Here is a 23170-nt window from a genome sequence, read left to right as displayed (position 1 = left end):
CATAAGCATTGTTTTTGACCAAAAATTTGGCTTTAAACCTTTAATCTGGATAAAATGAATCTGTCTGCAGTAGACATGAGCAACAGTATTATTAGCATTCCAACAGAGTACTGTCTAGGGCTTATTATATCACTTTGATCAAATGACTGTTTATTATAAATTTTAAGCAGTTCAGCTCTATCGGAAGTATACAATCAACTATCTTCTGGAAGGAAATAAAAGAAATTTTATGACAGGTTGGTGAAATATTCTGAAGATAATTTATACTATTTAAAATATTTATGTGTTGATTTTTTAAAGTCAAGAATAAAAATGCTTCAAGTAAAATAAATGACATTTGTGGTCAAAGGTATTACTATATTTGTGGATTTTTACTCTAGTTCAAATTAAACTACATAAGGAAACATGCAGTCTTGATCTTCCTTTACAACCAGTGTATCTGGGGAAATGCTTTACTTACTTACGAGCAAAACTTACTAGTGTCTCTTCTTTCTAAGTGTGGTGATATAATTACATCAGTGGAAGTCTCTTTTTCATTTACAAAGATTGGTATTGGAGGGAGAAAGAAAAAGCAAAATTTCAAGACTTATTTTAACTCATCTGTGTTGCTGCTAAAGGGGGAGATTCAAAATAAATATTCCTTTGCTTTGCAGAGCAATTCAGTGCATCTTAGTGATGCAGAATGCCATCTAGAGCCTGGTAAGAGGTCTGGATACTAAATATCACTGGTTATATAAGATAAATTTTGTTTCTTAGGCTGATCCTGGGAAGGCAATGGGAAAATCAAGGAATGCAAAAGAAGTGAGAAGAGTATTGAGGAAAGAGAACACACAAACTTTAGAGAAGTCTAGGGTATGTCGAAGCAAAAAAAAAAAATGATAATAATAATAATAAAGGTCAATGAGAAAAAGAAAGGCATTTAAGGGCAGAGATTTTATATTGTGTTTATTGTGGCAAAGTTAACCTTCCTGAAAACTTCAGTACATTCTGACTGGTTTGGGGGAACACCATAAAGTTTTATGCTTGAGACAATAATAAAGGGATCCACATCTCCACAGCATAGTTCTTAGACGAGATGGAGAGTTACACAGAAGCCGAAATAGGATGACTAAAAGTGACCTGAGAGCAAGTATACCTGAGAATCTTACAAATCTAGTGCAGAGCTCTGTGGAATAAAGGAGTCTGAAGTTAATTTGATTTTAATTTTAGCTGATATCTGCATTTCACCAACAGGAAGGCAACAAAAAAATAGCGTGGTTTTATGGAAAACTCATTGGACACATTGGGAGAGCATGTTTATGTCATAGAATTCCCACCAGTAGGACTGTTCACATTACTACCTACTTTCTCTGGACTTCAAACAAAAAAGATGGGAATAGAGAATATCTAAGGTCTCTAAGAATTCTGGCATTCTCTGACTCTAATGTATACCTACCTGGGGGAGATTTAGGAGGTGGTGCTTGTGGGAGTCCAACAATAGGGTATATCCAGTGTATTGCTTGGATTTCTTGGCTGTCAATTCCCATAATACTAATTAGAAATTAAAATATTAAGAGGGAACAAAAGGAGAAACTCCATATTAACAAAAAGCTTATTATTTATTAACTTTATGGTATTTTAGTAAAGCTTGTAAATTCAGACTTTGGTAGAGAGAAACTGATGAAAGAAAGAACATTTTCTGCAAATACTGATTTTATAAACATTTCAAAGCAAACCCTGGAAAATCATCACAAAGCAAACTGTAATGAAACCGTCATGAAATATAAGTTAAAATTGAAGAGCTTTTCTCCCTACTTTAATGAGAGGTACTACAGCCCTCTTGGGATCTATTCTATATCGGATGGGCAAAGCACAAAACAAAAACTGCCATGAAGTACAGTACTTCAGAATTTTGTCAGGCATTTACTTTTGGAGGATACTACTTAAAAGAAACGGGGCATTTGTCCAAATATTTTAGGTGCATCATACAACATTAGGAGCACAGCAATATTAGAAAATGTTTATAGGCCAGGTATGGTGGCTCATGCTTGTAATCCTAGCACTTTGGAAGGCTGAGGCAGGCGGATCACTTGAGGTCAGGAGTTCAAGACCAGCCTGGCAAACACGGTGAAAACCCATCTCTACTAAAAATACAAAAATTAGTCAGGCGTGGTGGCACACACCTGTAATCCTGGCTACTTGGGAGGCTAGGCAGGAGAATTGCTTGAACCTGGGAGGCGAATGTTGCAGTGAGTCAAGATCATGCCACTGCACTCCAACCTGGGCAACAGAGTGCGACTCCATCTCAAAAAATTAATCAATTAATTTAAAAAAGTATGATCATTTTTGAAGTTGGGATTTTTTTCATTAAAATGAAAGACAAGACATTGCAGGCAAGACAGGTTGAGCATGGGGCTTATGCAAAAGAATAAGATCCCATCCTTAGAAGGCCTTCAAGCTTCTTTAATGCATTCCTGTAACTGTTTTGAAATTCTTAATAGTTTTTGAGCAAAATATGAAGTTTGCTCATTCTCATTTTTCACTGAGACTTACAATTTATGTAGCCAATCATGACTATAAGAGTGGTGAAAACGCATGGTAGAATGGATAGTAATGGGCCCACAGTAAAGAACTGGCAAAAAATGAAGGAAAGAAATATGCACATGTAGGACAAAGTAAAAATTTATTTTTAACTAAGATTTCCAGATTATCATTTAATTAAACTATAAGAACAGAGAACACATTTAGATTTTGCACCATTATTGAATTTTGCTTAACTTCCAGCTAAGCAAGAAAGATACAAGTAACTTGCATTCTGGCAATGGCAGGATACCTCTAGCCATGGCAGTTTCATATGATGGATGTCATATCCACCTGGCACGGTGTGAATTCCAGTATCATGAATTCACTTCACTCAGACAAGCTGTTTTAGGTTGTCCTCTGTATACTGATTATTTATTATGTTAGCAGTCACTATTTTCCATGTCAGAAAGGAGTCCCTTTGCATGTCTCTGACTTTGATTCACTGATAATGATACTTAAGATTAAAGTTGTTCATCACTCTGAGCTTCAAATCAACCATTAGATATATATATGTATATATTATTTTCTATACATTATATATATCCATATGACAAATATATTTTCCTCCTCTGAACATATGAATTTCAACAGTTCAGAGAATATAAAATCATGAGCTTGACATTATATACGTATAACATTTAAAAGAAACCTAGCACGTCAGTGGCTGTCAAAATAAAATTATTTTCCTTCAATGTCTTTATTTAAATGTTACCTTTTAAATTCTATATTCAACTCATCAAAATTGTCAATAGGCCAATATTTTCCATTTGCTTTCGTCATCTCAATAATAACCATTGTTTTGTGTAATTTCATAATTTGAGGTATAAATAACAATGAGATATCTATATTTCCTTTAGGAGGCAGTGCAATTCCTGTAAAACACACAAAAAATAATTTTTAATATGGGAAATATTAATAGACTATAATTTTAACAGGAGAAAGTAATCATCTAATTTGATTATCAATTTTTAAAAATTGCTTCTGAACAAAAAACACATTACGCAAACTTATAAGTTCGCTTCACTATTTTACCTTAGATGTCATCAACCTTATTTTTTAATTATTATTATAATTTAAGTTCTGGGTTACATGTGCAGAACGTGCAGTTTTGTTATATAGGTATACACGTGCCATGGTGGTTTGCTGCACCCATCAACCCATCACTCACATTAGGTATTTCTCCTAATGTTATCCCTCCCCTAGCCCCCCACCCCACAACAGGCCATGGTGTGTGATGTTCCCTGCCCTGTGTCCATGTGTTCTCATTGTTCAACTCCCACTTATGAGTGAGAACATGCAGTGTTTGGTTTCCTGATCTTGTGATAGTTTGCTGAGAATGATGGCTTCCAGCTTCATCCATGTCCCTGCAAAGGACATGAACTCATCCTTTCATCCTTTTTTATGGCTGCATAGTATTCCATGGTGTATATGTGTCACATTTTCTTAATCCAGTCTATCATTGATGGACATTTGGGTTGGTTTCAAGACTTTGCTTTGTGAATAGTGCTGCAATAAACATACGTGTGCATGTGTCTTTATCATAGAAGGAATTATAATCCTTTGGGTATATGCCCAGTAATGGGATTGCTGGGTCAAATGGTATACCTAGTTCTAGATCCTTGAGGAATCTCCACACTGTCTTCCACAATGGTTGAGCTGATTTACACTCCCAACAGTGTAAAAGCATTCCTATTTTTCCACAACCTCTCCAGCATCTGCTGTTTCCTGACTTTTTAATGATCGCCATTCTAACTGGTGTGAGATGGTATCACATTGTGGTTTTGATTTGCATTTCTCTAATGACCAGTGATGATGACCATTTTTTCATGTCTGTTGGCTGCATAAATGTCTTCTTTTGAGAAATGTCTGTTCATATCCTTTGCCCATTTTTTGATGAGGTGGTTTGTTTTTTTCTTATAAATTTGAGTTCTTTGTAGATTCTGGATATTGGCCCTTTGTCAGATGGATAGATTGCAAACATTTTCTCCCATTCTGCAGGTTGCCTGTTCACTCTGATGATAGTTTCTTTTGCTGTACAGAAGCTCTTTAGTTTAATTACATCCCATTTGTCAATTTTGGCTTTTGTTGCCATTGCTTTTGGTGTTTTAGGCATGAAGTCTTTGCCCATGCCTCTGTCCTGAATGGTATCGCCCAGGTTTTCTTCTAGGATTTTTATGGTCCTAGGTCTTACGTCTAAGTCTTTTTAAAAGACAGATTTTCCTGAAGTAAGAAGTTTCTCCTGAAGATGCCAGAAGAACTGAGGAAATGTTGAAAGTGATGGCTGAGATTTCCCAGAGTGATAAAAGAGCCACAAAACCCATGAGACTTTTCATATCTTACCACATTTTGCAGAGGATAAAGTACAGCAATTTTTGATCCTTTATTTTCTCGTATATGTTTCTCTAGACTATAACAGGTGCAAGTCTCTGCTTAGAGCCCCCAAATTGCTGCCACTAAAAGCCGTTAATTTATTTAGCTGATCCATGAGGAAAGCCAAAGCTTATCTGTGAAAGAAAGGGGCATCTGCTCCTAGTTGTGAAAACCAGAAGACACAAACACTGACAACATTTTCTTGTGGTCCAATGGATTAGAATTTTTCACATTTACTATGCATAAGAGTCACCTGAGAGACTTGATAGACACGGAACCTGCAGAGCCTCATTCCAAGAGATTCTGACGTATTTAGGCTGAGCTAAGGCCCAGGAAGCTGCATGATTAAGTAGCACCTTATAGGATCCAAAGGCAGGTGGTCATGAGAACTTATTTAAAAAAAAAACACACAGAAACAAACAAACAAACAAACAAAAAACAAGTTACCTCTTGGACAAGTTTCCAGAGGTTTGAAGAATGTTAAGCTTCAGGGCATTTGTAACAGTGAGGGTTTCCAAGCCTATGAATGTCTACATTTAAAGTAACACTGCTTTACAAGATAATAGAGGATTATTGACTACACTCATTTTTTATTCTGTTGTAAGACTGATGATAATCAAAGTCATTTTTTCTCAAATAAAATTATTTTATTAAACTATTTAAAACATCACAAATGGAAATTAAAAATGGCCCCTTTGCAAAACTTTCCAACTCAAAATTCTTGTAAATTTTCAAATTTTAAATGTTATTCCTTGAGGAAATTAAAACATTCTAAGGCCTAGTAACATTGTTAATAATAATCAATAATTAATATAATTAATAGTTAATATTTGTTGAGTATTGACTATGTTCAGGCTCCGTGCTAAGTATTTTTATACAACAATTTATTTAATTCTCAGAAAACCAGCATAAATTAAATGCTTTTACATTTCTCATTTTAGAAATGAAAAAATTGACACAATTTAGTTAAATAGCTTGCCCAAAGTCCCCTTGAAAGATTATGTTGTTTACTAAGATATCTAAACCAGGAGTCCCCAACCCCTAGGTGGTGGACCAGTAAGAGTCTGTAGCCTGTTAGGAACTGGGTTGCACAGCAGGTGGGTGAGCATTACTACCTGAGCTCTGCCTCCTGTTAGATCAGTGGCTGCATTAGATTCTCATAAGCGAGCCCTGTTGTGAACTGCACATGTAGGGATCTAGGCTGCAGGCTGCTTATGAGAATCTAACTAATGCCTGATGATCTGAGGCAGAACAGTCTCTTCCCAAAAATCTCCCCTGACCCTGTACCGCATCTCTGGAAAAATCGCCTTTCATGAAACCGATCCCTGGTGCCACAGTGATTGGGGACTGCTGATCTAAACAAAGTCAATTATCTTCAACTTTGTTTTTATGAATTCTATATTTTCATGAATCATTGTTGTATGAAATAGATAAAGTTAATTAATATAAACACACTTCCTAAAAAAAAAGTTATACATTATGAAGGTCATTACATTTTGTATACACAGAGATATTTGCAAGAACTTGTAAAATATATTTGAACCCAACCTACTCCTTTGCTTTTGACTAATATTTTTATTGTGGTTCTCAATTATTCTTAGTACAATAACATAGATTTTCTATTGTGACTTTAAATCTATAAACCTCCCTTCAAGGTAATGAAAGAGTAAGCTAGATGACTGTATATTTCACAGGTCATAAGTGCAAATGTTATTAAGAGTATAGTTTATGGAGATTTCATCATGTTTAATTTCAGGGAAACTACAGATTAATTCATTTCAAAATATGTCCGGATAAAAACAGCAAAGGCTAACTCAAATAAACCATGCATGCATCCCCAAGGAGATAAAGTTTAGAAATTATAACTTAGCCTTACAAAGATTACATTATTACTTAAAAAAAATATATTACCACTAAAAATAAACCTAGGCTTTTAGATAGTGAAGATAGTGTAAGAAGTCAAGACAGATAAAAAAAGAGTAGCTCATTACTTATACCATGATTTCTTTTAATGTTTAAATTTAAAGTATAGAAAGATGATGTCATGACAAACATGCCCATTTTATTAAAAATCTAGTACCCCATTTGTGGTTGTAACTTTTTTACCAAGCCTACAAGTAGAACTGAAGTTCATTATTGAATTCACCACAGGTTTCTTTAGCTATTATTATACCCTTGGATGGATAAGAACCACTCTGTAATGCTGTTAACTTCCAAGAAATCACTGAAAATTAACATTGAAAAGAACTTTGAGAATGTATCAAGTTCATTTTTCATCTCACAAATTAGTTTTATTTTTTATGGTTTTCCCATTGCCCTTCACAATACTTCGACTATGGACAGGAAAGCTGTTCTTCCTTCTAATTAAAAATCTATCATTGATGGGCATTTGGGTTGGTTCCAAGTTTTTGCTATTGTAAATAGTGCTGCAATAAACATATGTGTGCATGTGTCTTTAGAGTAGAATGATTTATAATCATTTGGGTATATACCCAGTAATGGGATTGCTAGGTCAAATGGTATTTCTGGTTCTAGATCCTTGAGGAATCATCACATTCTTCCACAATGGTTGAACCAATTTACACTCCCACCAACAGTGTAAAAGTGTTACTATTTCTCCATATCCTCGCCAGCATCCGTTGTTTCCTGACTTTTTAATGATTACCATTCTAACTGGCATAAGATGGTATCTCCTTGTGGTATTGATTTGCATTTCTCTAAGTGATGATCAGCTTTTTTTCATATGTTTGTTGGCTGCATAAATGTCTTCTTTTGAGAAGTGTCTGTTCATATCCTTCACCCACTTTTTGATGGAGTTGTTTTTTTCTTGTAAACTTATTTAAGTTCCTTGTAGATTCTGGATATTAGCCCTTTGTTGGATAGAATACTGACCATGGAATACTATGCAGCCATAAAAAAGAATGAGTTCATGTCTTTTGCAGGGATGTGGATGAAGCTGGAAACCATTATTCTAAGCAAACTAACACAGGAACAGAAAGCCAAACACTGCATCTTCTCCCTCATAAGTGGGAGTTGAACAATGAGAACATATCTACACAGGGAGGAGAACATCACACACCAGGGCCTGTTGGGGGTGGGGGAAAAGCGGAGGGAGATCATTAGGACAAATATCTAATGCATGTGGGGCTTAAAACCGAGATGACAGTTGATAGGTGCAGCAAACCACCACATCACGGCACATGTATACCTATGTAACAAACCTGCACATTCAGCACATGTATCCCAGAACTTAAATTTAAAAAAAGAAACACCATGAATTACATATCAACAACAACAAAAAAATCTACCCATGTTTTCTTCTAATACTTTTATGTTTTCATTTTTATAGTTAAATATTTGATCCATCTGTAATTTACACATGTCTGAAGTGAAGAATTTATCTAATGTTATTGATGTTTTAATATGGAACTAATTATCAAAAAAAACCCACTTATTTAAAAGAGTATGAATTTGAAACGCTAGCTTCATAGCTTTTCCATATATATTTGTGTTTATTTCAGGATTTCCTAGAAGTTTGCTTTGGTCTTTCTGTAACTTCATGTTTAAGTATTACATTGTGTCAATTACAGATGCTCTATTTTCTAGTAAGACTAACTGCTTTCTTTTCCAGCTCATTTTAAAAAATAATATTTAAAACTTGCAATGAATGGTTAGCTCCGGGGAGCAGACTGGGGTGGGGGAACAAATGGTATTTTTAATGCCATCACCCTACATTTATACATCAGTTTAGGGATATTCAAAATTTTTGTTCATCCATACCTACCCAAGAACAAAAACATACCATTTATTTTTCTTATTTGAGTGCCAACCTCATTATATAAAGTGTTTCTAGGTTCTTGGAATAGGTTTTCAGCTAGTCTTAGTTTTCAGTGTTACTAGTAGTTAAACACATCTTCATATGTGTTTACCAGGAAGCTGGAAGTAATTACATCAGTTGTTTGTATCTTCTGACTGGGAAATCTAGCTAGCATAATGATTATATTTATCAGATTAAGTAATCTAATAAAACATATTATAAACTCAAAATGTTTGAGCTTTTTTCTTTCTTTTTTTATCCATTTCCATACAGTAACTACATAATTAACTACAGATAGATTTATTATTTTCCGTTACAGTCATCATTCTTAAAGTTGAACTCTACTAAGCATCTCGGGAAAATATGCATATTTAATTTACATAATTTATTTTACGCATGTATATATATTTTAAAAGAGTTATACATTATTTTTTGAATTTTAGAAACCCTGATAATAAATCATGTTTAGTATCTCAGGAATACTAAAAATAATGACATTATTATTATTATTATTTGTGCTTTGCTTTTAAAATCTACTATAGCCCAATTACAATTAGCATTCAAATTTTATTTGGTGTATATTTAAAACTGCTATTTTGATTGTTCTTTTGATTAAAGGTGTTAGAAATTTTTACTCTTTGATCTCCTATTTGAAACATGGAAATTGTACAGTGTTTTAATAGCTATGAGGTTTTCTGTCTTTCAAGAAAATTTTCTCAAGATAGTAAAGTGAACATAACCCTAATTTTAGTAGTAAAATTATTTCAACTTGGGCAATTCATTTTTCATCACTTTAGTTGTATTACATTTCTGCTCCCGTTTTTTAATAAACTGTGCACAATTTCTAATAATTACTGTGGCATTAGAAATGGCCCATGTCAGATAATCCAAGAGACACTAAGAAATATTCTAGCACCGGCCAGGCACAGTGGCTCACGCCTATAATCCCAGCTCTTTGGGAGGCTGAGGCAGGCAGATCACAAGGTCAGGATATCGAGACCATCCTGGCCAACATGGTGAAACTCTGTCTCTACTAAAAATACAAAAAAATTATCTGGGTGTGGTGGTGCACGCCTGTAGTCCCAGCTACTCGGGAAGCTGAGGCAGGAGAATCGCTTGAACCTGGGAGGCAGAGGTTGCAGTGAGCCGAGATCGCATCACTGCACTCCAGCCCGGCGACCGGATGAGACTCTGCCTCAAAAAAAAGAAAAGAAAAGAAATATACTAGCACCATAAGTAGTACTATTATTTTTGCTTTAAATACAAATTCAAGTTTTTTATTTTTAATTAAGAATACTTGTTTTTATTTTTGAAACATAAAGTGATCAAGAATGTGACTTTTCATTAACCATTTTCAAACATAAAATTGATGTATTTTTCCATTTGAATACTTTGTGTTTCCAGTAGTTAATTTTTTAAAATAAAAATAGAACATAATTACTCTATTGGTGGTTTGAAGGAGAGTTCCATCCCGTAATTGGTTCTTCTTAGATGTTAGGGGCTGAATTGTGCCCCCAACATAAAAATTCATATGTTGAAACCTTATCCCCAGTACCTCTTAATGTGATTGTATTTGGAGGCTAGGCCTTTAAAGAGTTGATTAAGTGAAAATTAGGTTATTAGTGTGGGCTCTAATCCAATATTATTGGTGACCTTATAAGAAGATATAATTTGAACGCAGAGAGACACTGGGGGCAAATGCACTGAGAAAAGACCAGAGGAAGACACAGCTTGCCCAGGAAAGAGGCCTCAGAAGAAATCAAACCTGCTGACGCCTTGACATTGGTCTTGTAGCCTCTAGAACTGTGAGAAAGTAAGTTTCATTTAAGTCACTCAGTCTGCAGCATTTTGTTATGGCAGCCCTAGCAAACTAATTCATGAGATTATCTTTTCTTTGTATATATTATTCCAGAGTCTGTGGCATGGATGTCATTAAATTGACTTACAGAGATTCTAACTCCTTGCAGTCAAAACATAAGGCAGATAGAAAAACATCATCTGACTGCCATTTGGTTGCTCTGATGATGGAAAAGCTAGGGATGAATCATTCTCCCTTTCTTACCTATACTCCCTTGACTGAATGGGAGTATCTACTGAATAGTGAGAAGGGCATTTAAGGGATTACATTTTTCTCCTAAAGAATTAGAGACTGTTGCTGTTTTACCCTGTTAACGTTTCGTAGACCTAGCTAATGTTTGAGATTTAATAGAAGGTTATCCAAATAAGACACTGTCAAAGGAAATAGTATAGAAAAAGGAAGCATAAGTAGAAGGTTACATTACTCATACATGCAACTGGAGAATAAACACAAATCCATGCTTCTTAGAAAAATGTTCAGTTTGAGACATGACACAATGCTTTTTAAGTAGGTTTTGGGGTTATTCAGTGCAAATATGATTGCTAAGGTAAACTTTACAACATGGGCTAAGTACCTGTAAGTTAAAGTTTTATGTTTTCTTTTTAAGAATACATTAGCACAAATAACAAAATTATACTTAAAGCAAAAATTGCTTTTACTGTGAACACTTCATTACTGGCTCAAAATGAGTGAATAATCCATTATCAGAGACTGTTGATAGGAGGCACAATGAAGGAGAAAGTTTCCTGACATTGAGGACTGTCAAGCACACGTTGCATAACCACTGACATGTATAACAGGGAAGGGTTTCTGGCTTTACGCGTGTGTTTAGAATATCTTCATGCTTCTTCCATCCCTATTACTCTATGATAACATTTTTCTTTATATGTTGAAAAAACAACTAAGATTTAAAACATTGTTAAGAAACTGTATATTTTTCTAGGAAAGTGGCTGGTTTTAATTAAATTACCCACAGATAATTTTAAGATAAAATAATGTCTCCTACCACTACTACTACAACTAATATACCTTATTGATCAAACATCATGTCTTCCTCTTCCTCTGCACTGTACTAAGAGGAGTTTAATTTTGTGCTCAATTATGATTTCTGGGAAACTAGGAAAGTTATTTATAAGTGAGATTTTCTTCATATAAGAAAGGAAGCTAATATAATATACACACCAAGGTTTTGTTATGGAAAAGGTACAACCCCAGGCCTGTCTAGATAATTCCATTTTGTGCAATATGCTTTTTATTCTACATTATTTTATTCTTCTGTTTAATCATTTAGAAAATACTTATGTGTTGTGCATTATAATAAGCACTGAGGATAAAATATTAAAGAAAATACATCTCCTGTTTTCTTGAGTCAGAGATTCCAGAATGTGTTGGCAAGTGAGAGCAGACATTAACAAATAAATAAAATGCATAGCACTTATGGTGTTACATAAAACAGTTAAAGGTTAGAGAGTGAAATCGATATTAATACAGGGTGCTCCAGGAAGGTCTCTGTGATAAGGTGTCACTTGAGCAGAGCACCTAAAGAAATTTGAGAAGCCCCATAGATATCTGTAGGGGGAATATTGAGATAGCTGGTGGACATATGAGTCTGGATTTAAAGGAGAGGTTGAGGCTGGGGCTATCAATTTAGAACTTGACATTTTATGTGTGACTAAATGAGATCCCATTAGAAATGAATGTGGATAGAAATGAAAAGAGAAGATAGCCTCTAGGAAGTTAGGGGGGCAGGAACAGCAAAGGAGAATGAGCAGGGCTCACTACAGAAACAGAAGAAGAATAAAGGGAGAATTGATTCCTGGGGATCACCTGTTTCCAAAACAGTGAGAGATCAAGTGTTTCAAGCAGTGCTCATGGATTGAGCAAGATGAGAACTGCATATGATGGATAATTAGATCTGGCAATGTTAGGTTATTAGTTAATTAAAAGAGCTGTATCAGAGAGTAAAAGAGAATGATGGTGTATAAACTGGATTAGCTTGGGTGAGATAATGATATAAGAAGTGAGGGCAGTAAATACAGTCAGGCTTTGAAATAGTTTTGCTATCAAGGAGGATCAGAGAAATGGGATGACAGCTGGTAGGGTCAGGGGATAAAGAGCCATGTGACTTTTAAACTGAGAGCTATTGTAACATGCGTATGCTAATAAGAATAATCCATTAAAAATGTATTATGGAAGGCTGGGCGCGGTGGCTCACGCCTGTAATCTCAGCACTTTGGGAGGCCGATGCGGGCGGATCACAAGGTCAGGAGATCGAGACCATCCTGGCTGACATGGAGAAACCCCGTCTCTACTAGAAATACAAAAAAAAAAAAAAAAAAAAAAAAATAGCCGGGCGTGGTGGCGGGCGCCTGTAGTCTCAGCTACTCGGGAGGCTGCGGCAGGAGAATGGCGTGAACCCAGGAGGCGGAGCTTGCAGTGAGCCGAGATCACGCCTCCGCACTCCAGCCTGGGCGACAGAGCGAGACTCCGTCTCAAAAAAAAAAAAAAAGGATTATGGAAAACAAAGGAGAAAATTGGACAGCTTCACGTGATTGAGTAGGTATGGGATTCAGTAAACTGGTGGAGGACTGGCCAATAAGAGCACAGAGTCCTTTTCTGATGTAATGTGAGGGAAGGCAAGGCACATGGGTGCAAATAAAATTAAACTAATCTATTAATATGTAATGACAGAAACAGATAATTTGCCTCTGTTTTGCCTCTATATTCTTAATAAAATAGGACGAATATCAGTGAGAAAAAGGGCAGAAGTGTTACATGTCACTAGTAGTCTTCAGGTTTCAATTCACTGTAGGAAATTTGACTATAGCAAATTTTAATAAAGGAAAATGATGTCCCATCACAAGTTCATCACTCACACACATTTTACCTATTTCTCTACCTCCCTGGCTTTCTCTCTACCATCTATATATATCCACCTACTAATCTACCTCTTATAAAGGCCTGGTATTCATAACTCCTAAGCAGGTATTAGTCCTCTTTTTGTTATAATATTTACCTGTATTTCTGAATTGAAGAAAACTGCATAAAATGACAGAAAAGAGAAATGACACTGTGCTTTGTGTTCCATTTAATAAAACCAGACACTTACAAGTGATTTTAATAGATGCAGTTTCTGCTCTCTTCATAGAAATATTCTGGGGTATAAATAGGTCTACATTTCAGGTTATGGAGACTTTTTTGAAGGGTAAGCTCCCAGGCACCTCTGCATAATGAGAGTTACGGCCTTGTGTTTTTCAATAAAATCAGCAGCTTCACTGACTAGCTCGGAAACTCACATGCTTTAGGCTATAAATCATAATTACAAATCTATATAATTGAAACCTGAGCTAAGTTGGGTGGAAAATTGAATATTTGACATAATAGGGAGGAAGGTTTATTTTAAAATGTGAAACCATGCTTAGCTGCCAACGTAATTTGATAAACTTCCATGACAATTATCTGGAGACCTGGGCATGCTTTATGTAAAGCAGCAGTAAACATCATCATATGTCACTAAACACTGGGTTCTTGAAGACCTTTTCTAATTTATAAATAGTAGCCTTTTATTTCAAAAACATATTATTTTTCAAATAATATTTTTCTTATTTATTGTCAAACTAAATTATACACGTCAACTAAAATCAACATTACACGAGTCGCAGCAATTATATCTCCTAAGGAAAGAAAACATAAATGTTTCTTTTCTAAATGCTGATGCTAGAACTCTGACAGTTGAGCTCTGGTTATTAGCAATCATATAAATATAAATGATGGACATTTTATCTTTTAAAAATTAGATATGTTATAATTTTTATTGTTATGGCTCTTTCAAATTTGGTCTTGAGATCTGTCTATTGCTAGTGGACATTAGCCAAAATAGTCAGTCTAGGAGAGCCCTGACAGGTGACGGGTTAAATTCAGGTGTATGTGTTGGGTGAGACACAATGAGGAGGTGAAACCAAATGCAAGAAACAGAAGAAATTTATTATTCGCAGGTCCCAGAGAAGTTAGGCTTGAAGGCAGAGGACCAATGGGAAGTTCCTTGGAGCTCAACCAGCTGGTGGAGAATGTGAGAGAGTGTGTGTGTGTGTGTGTGTGTGTGTGTGTGTGTGTGTCTGTGACAGAGAGAGAGAGAGAGACAGAGAGACAGACAGAGAGAGAGAATGTGTTGGGTTTAGGTTTTGGGTCAGTGGAGATGAGAAACAAGTGGGTTATAATAGCAAACAAACGTAAGGGGAGGGGAAGTCTTAACTAGGCCACCTGTATGACTGGGTTTCAAATAACTTATGTCAGGCACAAAAATGGATGCCAAGGCAGCAACTATATTAAACAAATCTATGATAAGATGTTACAAATGCCAAGTATAGTGTATGTCTTTATCCTTTACAGTTTTCTCATTATGATATCTTTTTCTAATACAAAAATAGTTGAGATAATTATAGATTCACATACAGTTGTAAGAAGTGAAAGATTCCATGCACTCTTTACCCAATTATCTCCAATGATGACATCTTGTAATATTATAGTGAAGAAAAATCAGAATACTTATATTAATATAGTCAAGATACAGGAAAGTTCCACCACCACAGGAATCTCTCAGGTTGGCTTTTTATAGCCACCACCAACTCCTACCCCATTCCATTCCTGAATTACTACAACCACTAATCTATTTTCCATTTTTATAATTTTGTCACATCAAGAATGTTATTTTAACAACCAGCTTTCATAGGAACCAATAGAGTGGAAACTCACTACACCCTCCAAAAGAGGGCATTAATCTATTTATGAGTTTAAAAGCTTCCTAAAAGAAATCTTCAGGCCCAGATAGCTTCACTGGTAAATTATAACATTATTTATAAGGTGATTTTTGCCATATAAGGTAATATTCATAGTTCTCGGGATTAGAAAGTCGATATATTTTTGAGGCGGGGGTATTTGTTAGCTTATCAAACTAGGTGACAGATAAGATGACAATTTAAAGTAGTTTGGTAGAGGTAGATGTCATGTTAAGAAGAGGAATATTCAGGATGCATTTTTTAAAAAGGTTGGTAGGGCTTGTTGACAGGTTGATTGGGGGATGTGAGAGAAAGGTGAGAGCAAGGATGACACCATGATATCTCGTCTTAGTATCTATCATGGCAGAGTTGCAATTAATGAGACAAGTAAAACTGAAGGACAAAGTATTTTGGAGAGAGACAGTTATTTTGTTTTGGGACATGTAAAATTTAGAGATTTCTATTAGATATTTAAATATAGATAATGTATAGGCCATTGAATTTTTAAGCCCAAATTTTAAAATGTTTGTGGGTTGGAAAAAAAATTAAAATCTTGAGAATGACTAACATACACACGGCATCTAAAACTGTGAGTCTGGATGAGATCACCTATGGTATGAGCACAGATAGAGATCCATAAAATTCATCATAGATTGCCATAAAAGAAACAAACACGATGTTTGGTAATACTCCAACATTTAGAGTATTTGAGATCAAAAGGCACAAGCAAAAGAAAGCAACACTTTGCAGGATGTGAGGTAGGAAACAGCTAGGATAGTGTGATATCCTAGAAGGCAAGTGAAAAACTATTTCAGGCTGGAGGGGTTGAGGTGAGGCAAGATTAGGAGAATGAGTTCATAGTTAAATTTGGCAACACAGAGATCATAGAAACCTTGATAAGTGTTGCTTTGATACAGTGTTAAGAAATAGCCTGATTGAACTGGCTCAAGAAAAAAAAAGTGGGAGGTTTGGAATCGGAGTACTCAACTCTTCAGGTGTCATCAATTTTTAGGAGCTTTAATATAAAGGAGAGACATAAAATCTGGTGATACCTTGTAGGAGATGACGTGAGGATAAGCATTAATTTTTAATACAAGTAAAATTGCATAACTTTATATAAAAATTAGAATAATTTAGAAGGGAAAAACATTTATGAAGCTACTGATAAAAAAAGGATATCTGGAGTCAACACAGATGGAATCAGTGGACAATTATATACAGACCTAAAGAAAAGGGTAACAGGAATTCAGCCACCGTAACAGGAGGGAAGGCAGACCATATGGTGACAAGTACAGTCATCTGTTTCATTGAGATTGTGGAAGCTTTTGGAGGTGCTCATTTGATTGCCTGTAGCCTGTATTTTTCTCAATGAATTAGTACTCTAGGTCATTAGTTAAAATTGAGAATGTAGGAGATTTTGGAGGTATGAGGAAGGAGTTAGGTGGATGAAATTGTCAAGAGTGAGAGGGCTCAGGAAATGTAGTATGATTGCAAGAATTCCTTAGGGAACAATTTGTATTTAGTGGTTATGGATTTAATGTGATCCCTTTCAGCACATTTGTATATTTTTATTCAGCTACATTTATCTGAACAGAGACAGGCATAAATGAGGTCGACATTCACAATTACAAGTATTAGATAAGGTAGGGGAAAGGGATACTGAGGAAGCAAGGAAGATGAGACTATATGCAAGAGATTTCTTGTACCTATGGACCATGAAATTGATTTGGTGAGGTGAAGGCATGAGAAAAGGCAAGTTGTAAGCATGTTCCAGAATTGCAGTACTAGAGGGAATGAACTGGAGAAAGAGGAGGTAGGAGTAAGAGAATGAGACACTTGAAATGGAGATTATGGAGGGATTGAAGTTATTGGGAATGAAAGTACAGAATCTGAACATAGGCATGGCTAAGTTGGGTAAAGAGCAGGTAATTGAGGGAAAGTACAACAGGTATAGAAGAGATCAACTATGTGGCTATTGAAGTCAACAAGGATTTTAAGAAATATAGTGTTGGAGCTAGAGACATTTTCTTTGATGGCTGAAAAATCAAAACTAGAGATTTTTAGGAGAGAGGGAGAATGGTCTAGAAGCAGAAATGTAGAAGAAGGAGGACAGCTTCCCTACCTCCATGCCCAGGATTGTGAGTGTGTGGGAAAAAGCCACAACTTAGAAAGGCTGTAGGGAAAGAAGTATCTTCTCAGGGAAGAGTCAGGTTCCAAGAAAGCACAGAGAAAGTTCAGATAAGTTGATGTAGAGAATAGAGGGTGTTTTTCTGATGACAGAATATGAGTTTGAATTAATGGTGTGGTAAAGTTTTAGGATTAGGAAAGGAGTGAGAATTATGGTAAAAAAAAATGTAGATGTATACTCTACTTTGGGATAGATATGAATGCAAAGATGAAGGATGACCCAAAAGAACTAGTATTCACATGGTGACAGATATAAAGAGAGATAAATGTATAATAAGATGCTTCCACATGGAAGAAAGATAGATAGTGGTAGGAAAATCTCACAGCCCCAACTACCTTTTGGAGATGCGACATTGGAGATGGGACAGAATTGATAGCTTTGAAAATAAACATTACATATAAAGATTTGCTGATGGCCTGAAAATAATCCACTAATTACTCAACACACTCCAATTACCTAAACCTATGTATATACTTTGCTGTATATGGGCTTAGCATTCCCAAAATTTAGCCCTCACTAATAACACACTAATGTGATATGTGGAGAGTTTGCTAATGTACCCAGGAATTGAGTACTCGGTTGCAAAATAATTGTCTCATCATTTGCCATTTTACCCCCACTAGTTTTCTTCCTGATAGAAGTTGTGACAAATATCACAGCACCATTTATATGCAATAATAAAACGAACAATAGTCAACGATGGCTTCTTCCTCTCCTTGATAGGGGCAGGGATTCCAGTATATGCCCAGTGCTTCAGAAAGGATACCTATTGTAGCTACCAGAAGTCAGGAAGAATAACAGTGACAAAAAGTAATGTGTGGTTGTGCCCAGTCAAAACAGGAAAATTCTAAAATGAATGTTTTCATAGAATGCATTCATCATTTTCCTTTTTTGAGATAACTGAAAAAACATAAATCTAATCCTTTCTGTAAGAATTAATTTTGACTTGCCCACAAAGCTGATGACAGTAGAGAGTTTCATTTGTGTACTTATTTCCTACTCAAGGAGACGTGACAACTTATATCCATTTAATATTACATTTAGACTTAAATATACATAGGAATGTCAGCTAAAAGAAAAGAAGATAATTTTAGTTCAGTTGTAATTAAATTTTTGACATATCAGATAGAGCTCCAACTACATTTGATGGATTTTCATTTTAAACTCTTCTTATCCAACATATTTTGTTATTTCCAGAAATTTTACTTTAAATTAAATAAACGTTTGAAGCAATCAAATATTTTAATTAACTTTACTGGTTGAATATAATATCTACATGGAAATGGAATTTGATATATTTTTTCCAATCAAAAGTAAATATAATGAGCAACTTAATATTTCTTTATCATAAAACAGAACTTTTCATATTTAAAGTGTACCAGATAGCCCCTAATGCATGGCTTAGAACATATTTTAGCTTATCAGAGTCTGAGAATTAAAACAAAAATAAGCCTACAAAATCACATTACAAGGAGGTTTTAAACAACATGTTGATATGACTCAATTTATTTTTTGTTACAAAATATTACTCCAGGTTCTGTTTGAATAGACTGCACGGTGCAAGACTGAAATAAAGGAAGCTGTTGCAGCAGCTTAGGTTGGTGTAGATGAGGGTATAAGTGGTGGAGGTAATAAGAAGTGGTCAGAAATGTGATACATCTTGATGGCTTTACTATTAGTATTTACTGATGTGTTGGAAATTTGCAGCGAGACAAAAATAAATTAAGTACGACTCCTAAGTTTTTGGCAAGATAAAACTAGATAAATAATGGTGCCATTAACTGATATGGAGAAATCTTTTGGGAGTAAATTAGGAAGAGAATGAGGGGGCAATTATATCAAGAATAATATTTAGTTTGAGAAGTGTACTGGATATCCATGTGAAGAAGAAAATATGCTGTTATAACTCAGGAGAGAGTCTGTAGTTGGAAATATAAATTAGGAAGTCACAATGTATAGATGGTATCCAAAAGCCTGCAATAAATGACAAGGAAGATAATATAACTAAAGAAGAGGCAGGAGTGAGCCCACAATCAAGCCAAAATTTAGAGTTATGATAGCATATAAGAGCAGAAAAGAAGACTTAGGAAGAGTGAACAGTGACAGATTAGAAAAAAAAAAAAGTCAAGCGAATATAACATTTCAAGGAGAGAAAAGTCAATTATATTAAATGCTATTGAGAGAGAATGTAAGATAAAGAGACTAACCTTTAAATTTTGCAGCATGGAAGCCCTGATTTTTTTTAACAAAAGCAATTTCAGTAAAGTTGACAGGATTAAGTCTTCAATGAAGTAAGTTAGAAAATTGGTGGTAAAGAAGTACAGACAGTTAATACAGGCAACTCTTTCTAGGAATTTTGATTCGTAAGAGAAGTAACTGTTTGGATGATGGGATCAAAGTGTTTATTTATATATTGATATTGTAACTTGCTGGTATATACTGTAGGAATAATCTAAAAGAGGGAAACATTGATATAGGTAGATATAGGTGACGAGGGATAATTGAGGGGTATGATCATTGAAAAATTAGAAAAGGCAGAATCTAGGGTTCGAGTAGAGGGGCTGGCTTTAGATGGTGGCACAGACAATTTAGTTTTAGTAATGGAAGTAAAGTCAGAGCTTACTTTTTTGCTTGCTTTGTCCTCCAGCCACGTTCAGCTATTTGTGTGCAAGTGTAGAATGGGCAGAGAGTTGGCTTGTGCCTCATGTAGTAGACTGGGTTACTGTTCCAGATATTTCACTCCTCTTTATTATTATGTAATCATGGCCCTTGCTTTGATTTTGATTTGACATTGATGCATCCCATGTTAAGGTAGGCAGAGTATATTTCCCATCTCCATTGATAATGAGTATAACCATGTGACTTAATTTGGCCAATGGAATGTGGATTTAGGTGATAATATACAAGTTGAGAACTTAAGAGGTATATCGGATTTCCACTTGCCCTCTTGTGCATCTTCTAACCACAATGAGAAAAACATGTTCTAGCTATGTCTCAGAATGTGTAAATATATAGAGCAGTCCTTAATCTGATGCAAAAATCTAAAATGCCCAGCTGATAAGCAGATCCATGAGCAAAAAAATAAATAAATGTTTCTGATTGTAAGACACAGATTATAGGGTTGTTTGCTACTAAGTATTAATGCAGCAATCACTGACTAATTTATCATGGTTCTAGTTTTGCCTAGTGAATATTAATAGAAGCTGGAAGATAGATAATAAAATTGAAAGCATAAGGAAGCAAGTGACTATAATTATTGAAAATCTATAAAGATCATTTAACAGAAGTTTGGGATATAAGTGTTCAATGTACTAAAATACGCATACTTGTACAAAAAGATATTATGACAGATTTATCCAATGCTTTGTTGAAAATAAAGAATATAATTATTACACATTTACAAAAATATAAGAATTTAGCAAAATAAAATTAGATTATCATGTCAGAACTTGCTCTTAATTTATCTGTGCTATTGCTACTTGTCATGTTTGCTTTTATTTTAAGCATTTTACATTATTCTAATGGTATATCAAGGATTTTTCCAGGAATTAACATAAGCTGTCTAGTTTTGATATCCTCCTTGTTCTGCTTTTTGTAAAGTAGCAACCAAAACTCATCAAATTACTTACCCAAATTTACCTTAAATTAAAAATAAAACCCTTGATCTTATAGAAATTATATACTATGCAATAGATTTTTAATAACAAAGCAAAACAAAACAAAAATGATGTCTGAAATAATGCCAGAAATGATATTTTTCAACTGACTTATTTTTTATAACTTATTATTGAAAATGTACACTTATCAGAATGAGGAAATTAACATTGGAACAAGATAATTAAATTATATATTGTATTCAAATTTGTCAATTATTCCACTGCTGTTCTTTCATTTCACAGAATACAATCCAAGATTTCACATTGCATTTAGATGCTGCCATTATCTCTTACTCCCCTTCAATCTGTGACAAGTCCTTACCTTTCTTTGTCTTTTCACAACTTTGTCACCTTTGAAGAGTACAAGCCAATTATTTTATAGAATGCCCCTCAATTTGAGTTTGCCTGATTATTTTATGATAAGATTGAGAACATATATTTTGGAGAATAATATCAGAGAGACTATTTTCCCTTTTCAGTGCCTCTTTATCATGGGATATATGATGTTGATATATTTTATTACCAGTGATGATAATCTTTATCATAGGATCGAGGTGGCATCCTCCAGGTTTCATCACTGTAATACTAGTATTTTCTGTTTGTATTTAATAAACATTTCACAGAAATACACTGAGCGGATGCAAATATTCTCTTTGTCTTTGAGCTTTCACCATCTAATTTGATCATCCATAAGTGGCTCTTGCTTGTATGAATTATATATTTTGTATTTCTTGAGAACACAAAACCTCAGTTGATTATATTTGTGTGTCTAAAACTGGGCTTTCCCTTGTGCTCATTTGATTCATATGTCTATCTTTAGCCTATACAAATTTAGGTAGGTTTTAAGTTTATCCTTAACTCTGTTAGTGTACACCTTCCAATTTTGCTCTTCTTTTACAAAATTTTTTGGACATTACTGCTCTTTTGTCTTTTCATATACATTTTATAACAAGCTTGTCAATATCTACAAAAAAGCATATTGGGACATAGATTGGAAATTCATTTGATCTATATATTAAGTTAAAGAACATTGCCATTTTAATAATATTAGGTCTTCCAATCAACATAATACACTTCCTATTTATTTGGGCTTACTGGATTTTGTTCATCAGATTTTTTAGTATTTAGTATAAAGATCTTGCATGTGTTTTGTTAAATTTTTATTTAACAATTTCAGGGTTTTTGTTGTATTTTAAATGACATTTTTAATGTCAAATTCCAATGATCTATTACTAGTATATGCAAATTGAATTGTTTTTTTTATATTCAACATAAGGAGTCTTTTTAAAAATAATTTTACCTTTTATATTCTCTACAGAGGGAACATGTGTGGGTTTGTTACATGGATATATTGCATGATGCTGAGGTTTGGGGTATGAATCCCATCATGCACGTAGTGAGCATGCTACGCAATAAGTCGTTTTTCAACTCAATCCCCCTTCCCTCCCACCCTCACAGTGTTTATTGTTTCCCATAATTATGTCCATGTGTACTCAATGTTTCTCTCCCACTTATAAGTGAGAGCATATTGTATTTCATTTTCTGTTCCTGCATTAACTTACTTAGGATTATTGCCTTCAGCTAAATCCACGTTGCTGCAGAGGACAGGATGTCATTGTTTTTTATTGCTGCATGACATATATGTACCACATTTTCTTTATTCAGTCCACGGTTGATGGGCACCTACATTGATTCCATATCTTTGCTATTGTGAATAATGTTATGATGAACATATGCATGCTTGAGTCTTTTTTGGTAGAATGATTTATTTTCTTTTGAGTATATACCCAGTAATGGAATTGCTGGGTTGAATGGAAGCTCTGTTTTAACTTCTTTGATTAATCTCCAAATAGCTTTCCACAGAAGTTGAACTAATTTACATTCACACCAACAGTGTAGAAGTGTTTGGTTTTCTCCACAACCATGCCAGCATCAGATATTATT

At 34.7% G+C, this 23170-nt stretch overlaps 1 protein-coding gene across 1 annotated transcript in view; it reads right to left on the bottom strand.

Annotated features, from left to right (window-relative positions):
- The window catches only part of CFAP47 (cilia and flagella associated protein 47), a 458984-nt gene that overhangs the window by 33698 nt on the left and 402116 nt on the right, over positions 1 to 23170 (bottom strand). The window contains exons 58-59 of the mRNA XM_054473062.2: positions 3275 to 3434; positions 1436 to 1530 (exon numbers count right to left, since the gene is read on the bottom strand). Coding sequence (XP_054329037.1) covers positions 1436 to 1530; positions 3275 to 3434 — 255 coding nt within the window. The remainder of the gene's footprint in view (positions 1 to 1435; positions 1531 to 3274; positions 3435 to 23170) is intronic.

This window comes from Pongo pygmaeus, chromosome X (assembly GCF_028885625.2).
Source record: "Pongo pygmaeus isolate AG05252 chromosome X, NHGRI_mPonPyg2-v2.0_pri, whole genome shotgun sequence".
NCBI classification, from domain to species: Eukaryota; Metazoa; Chordata; class Mammalia; order Primates; family Hominidae; genus Pongo; species Pongo pygmaeus.
The sequence above is the reverse complement of the archived record's forward strand: the minus strand, read 5'-3'. Positions and strand labels throughout refer to the sequence as shown.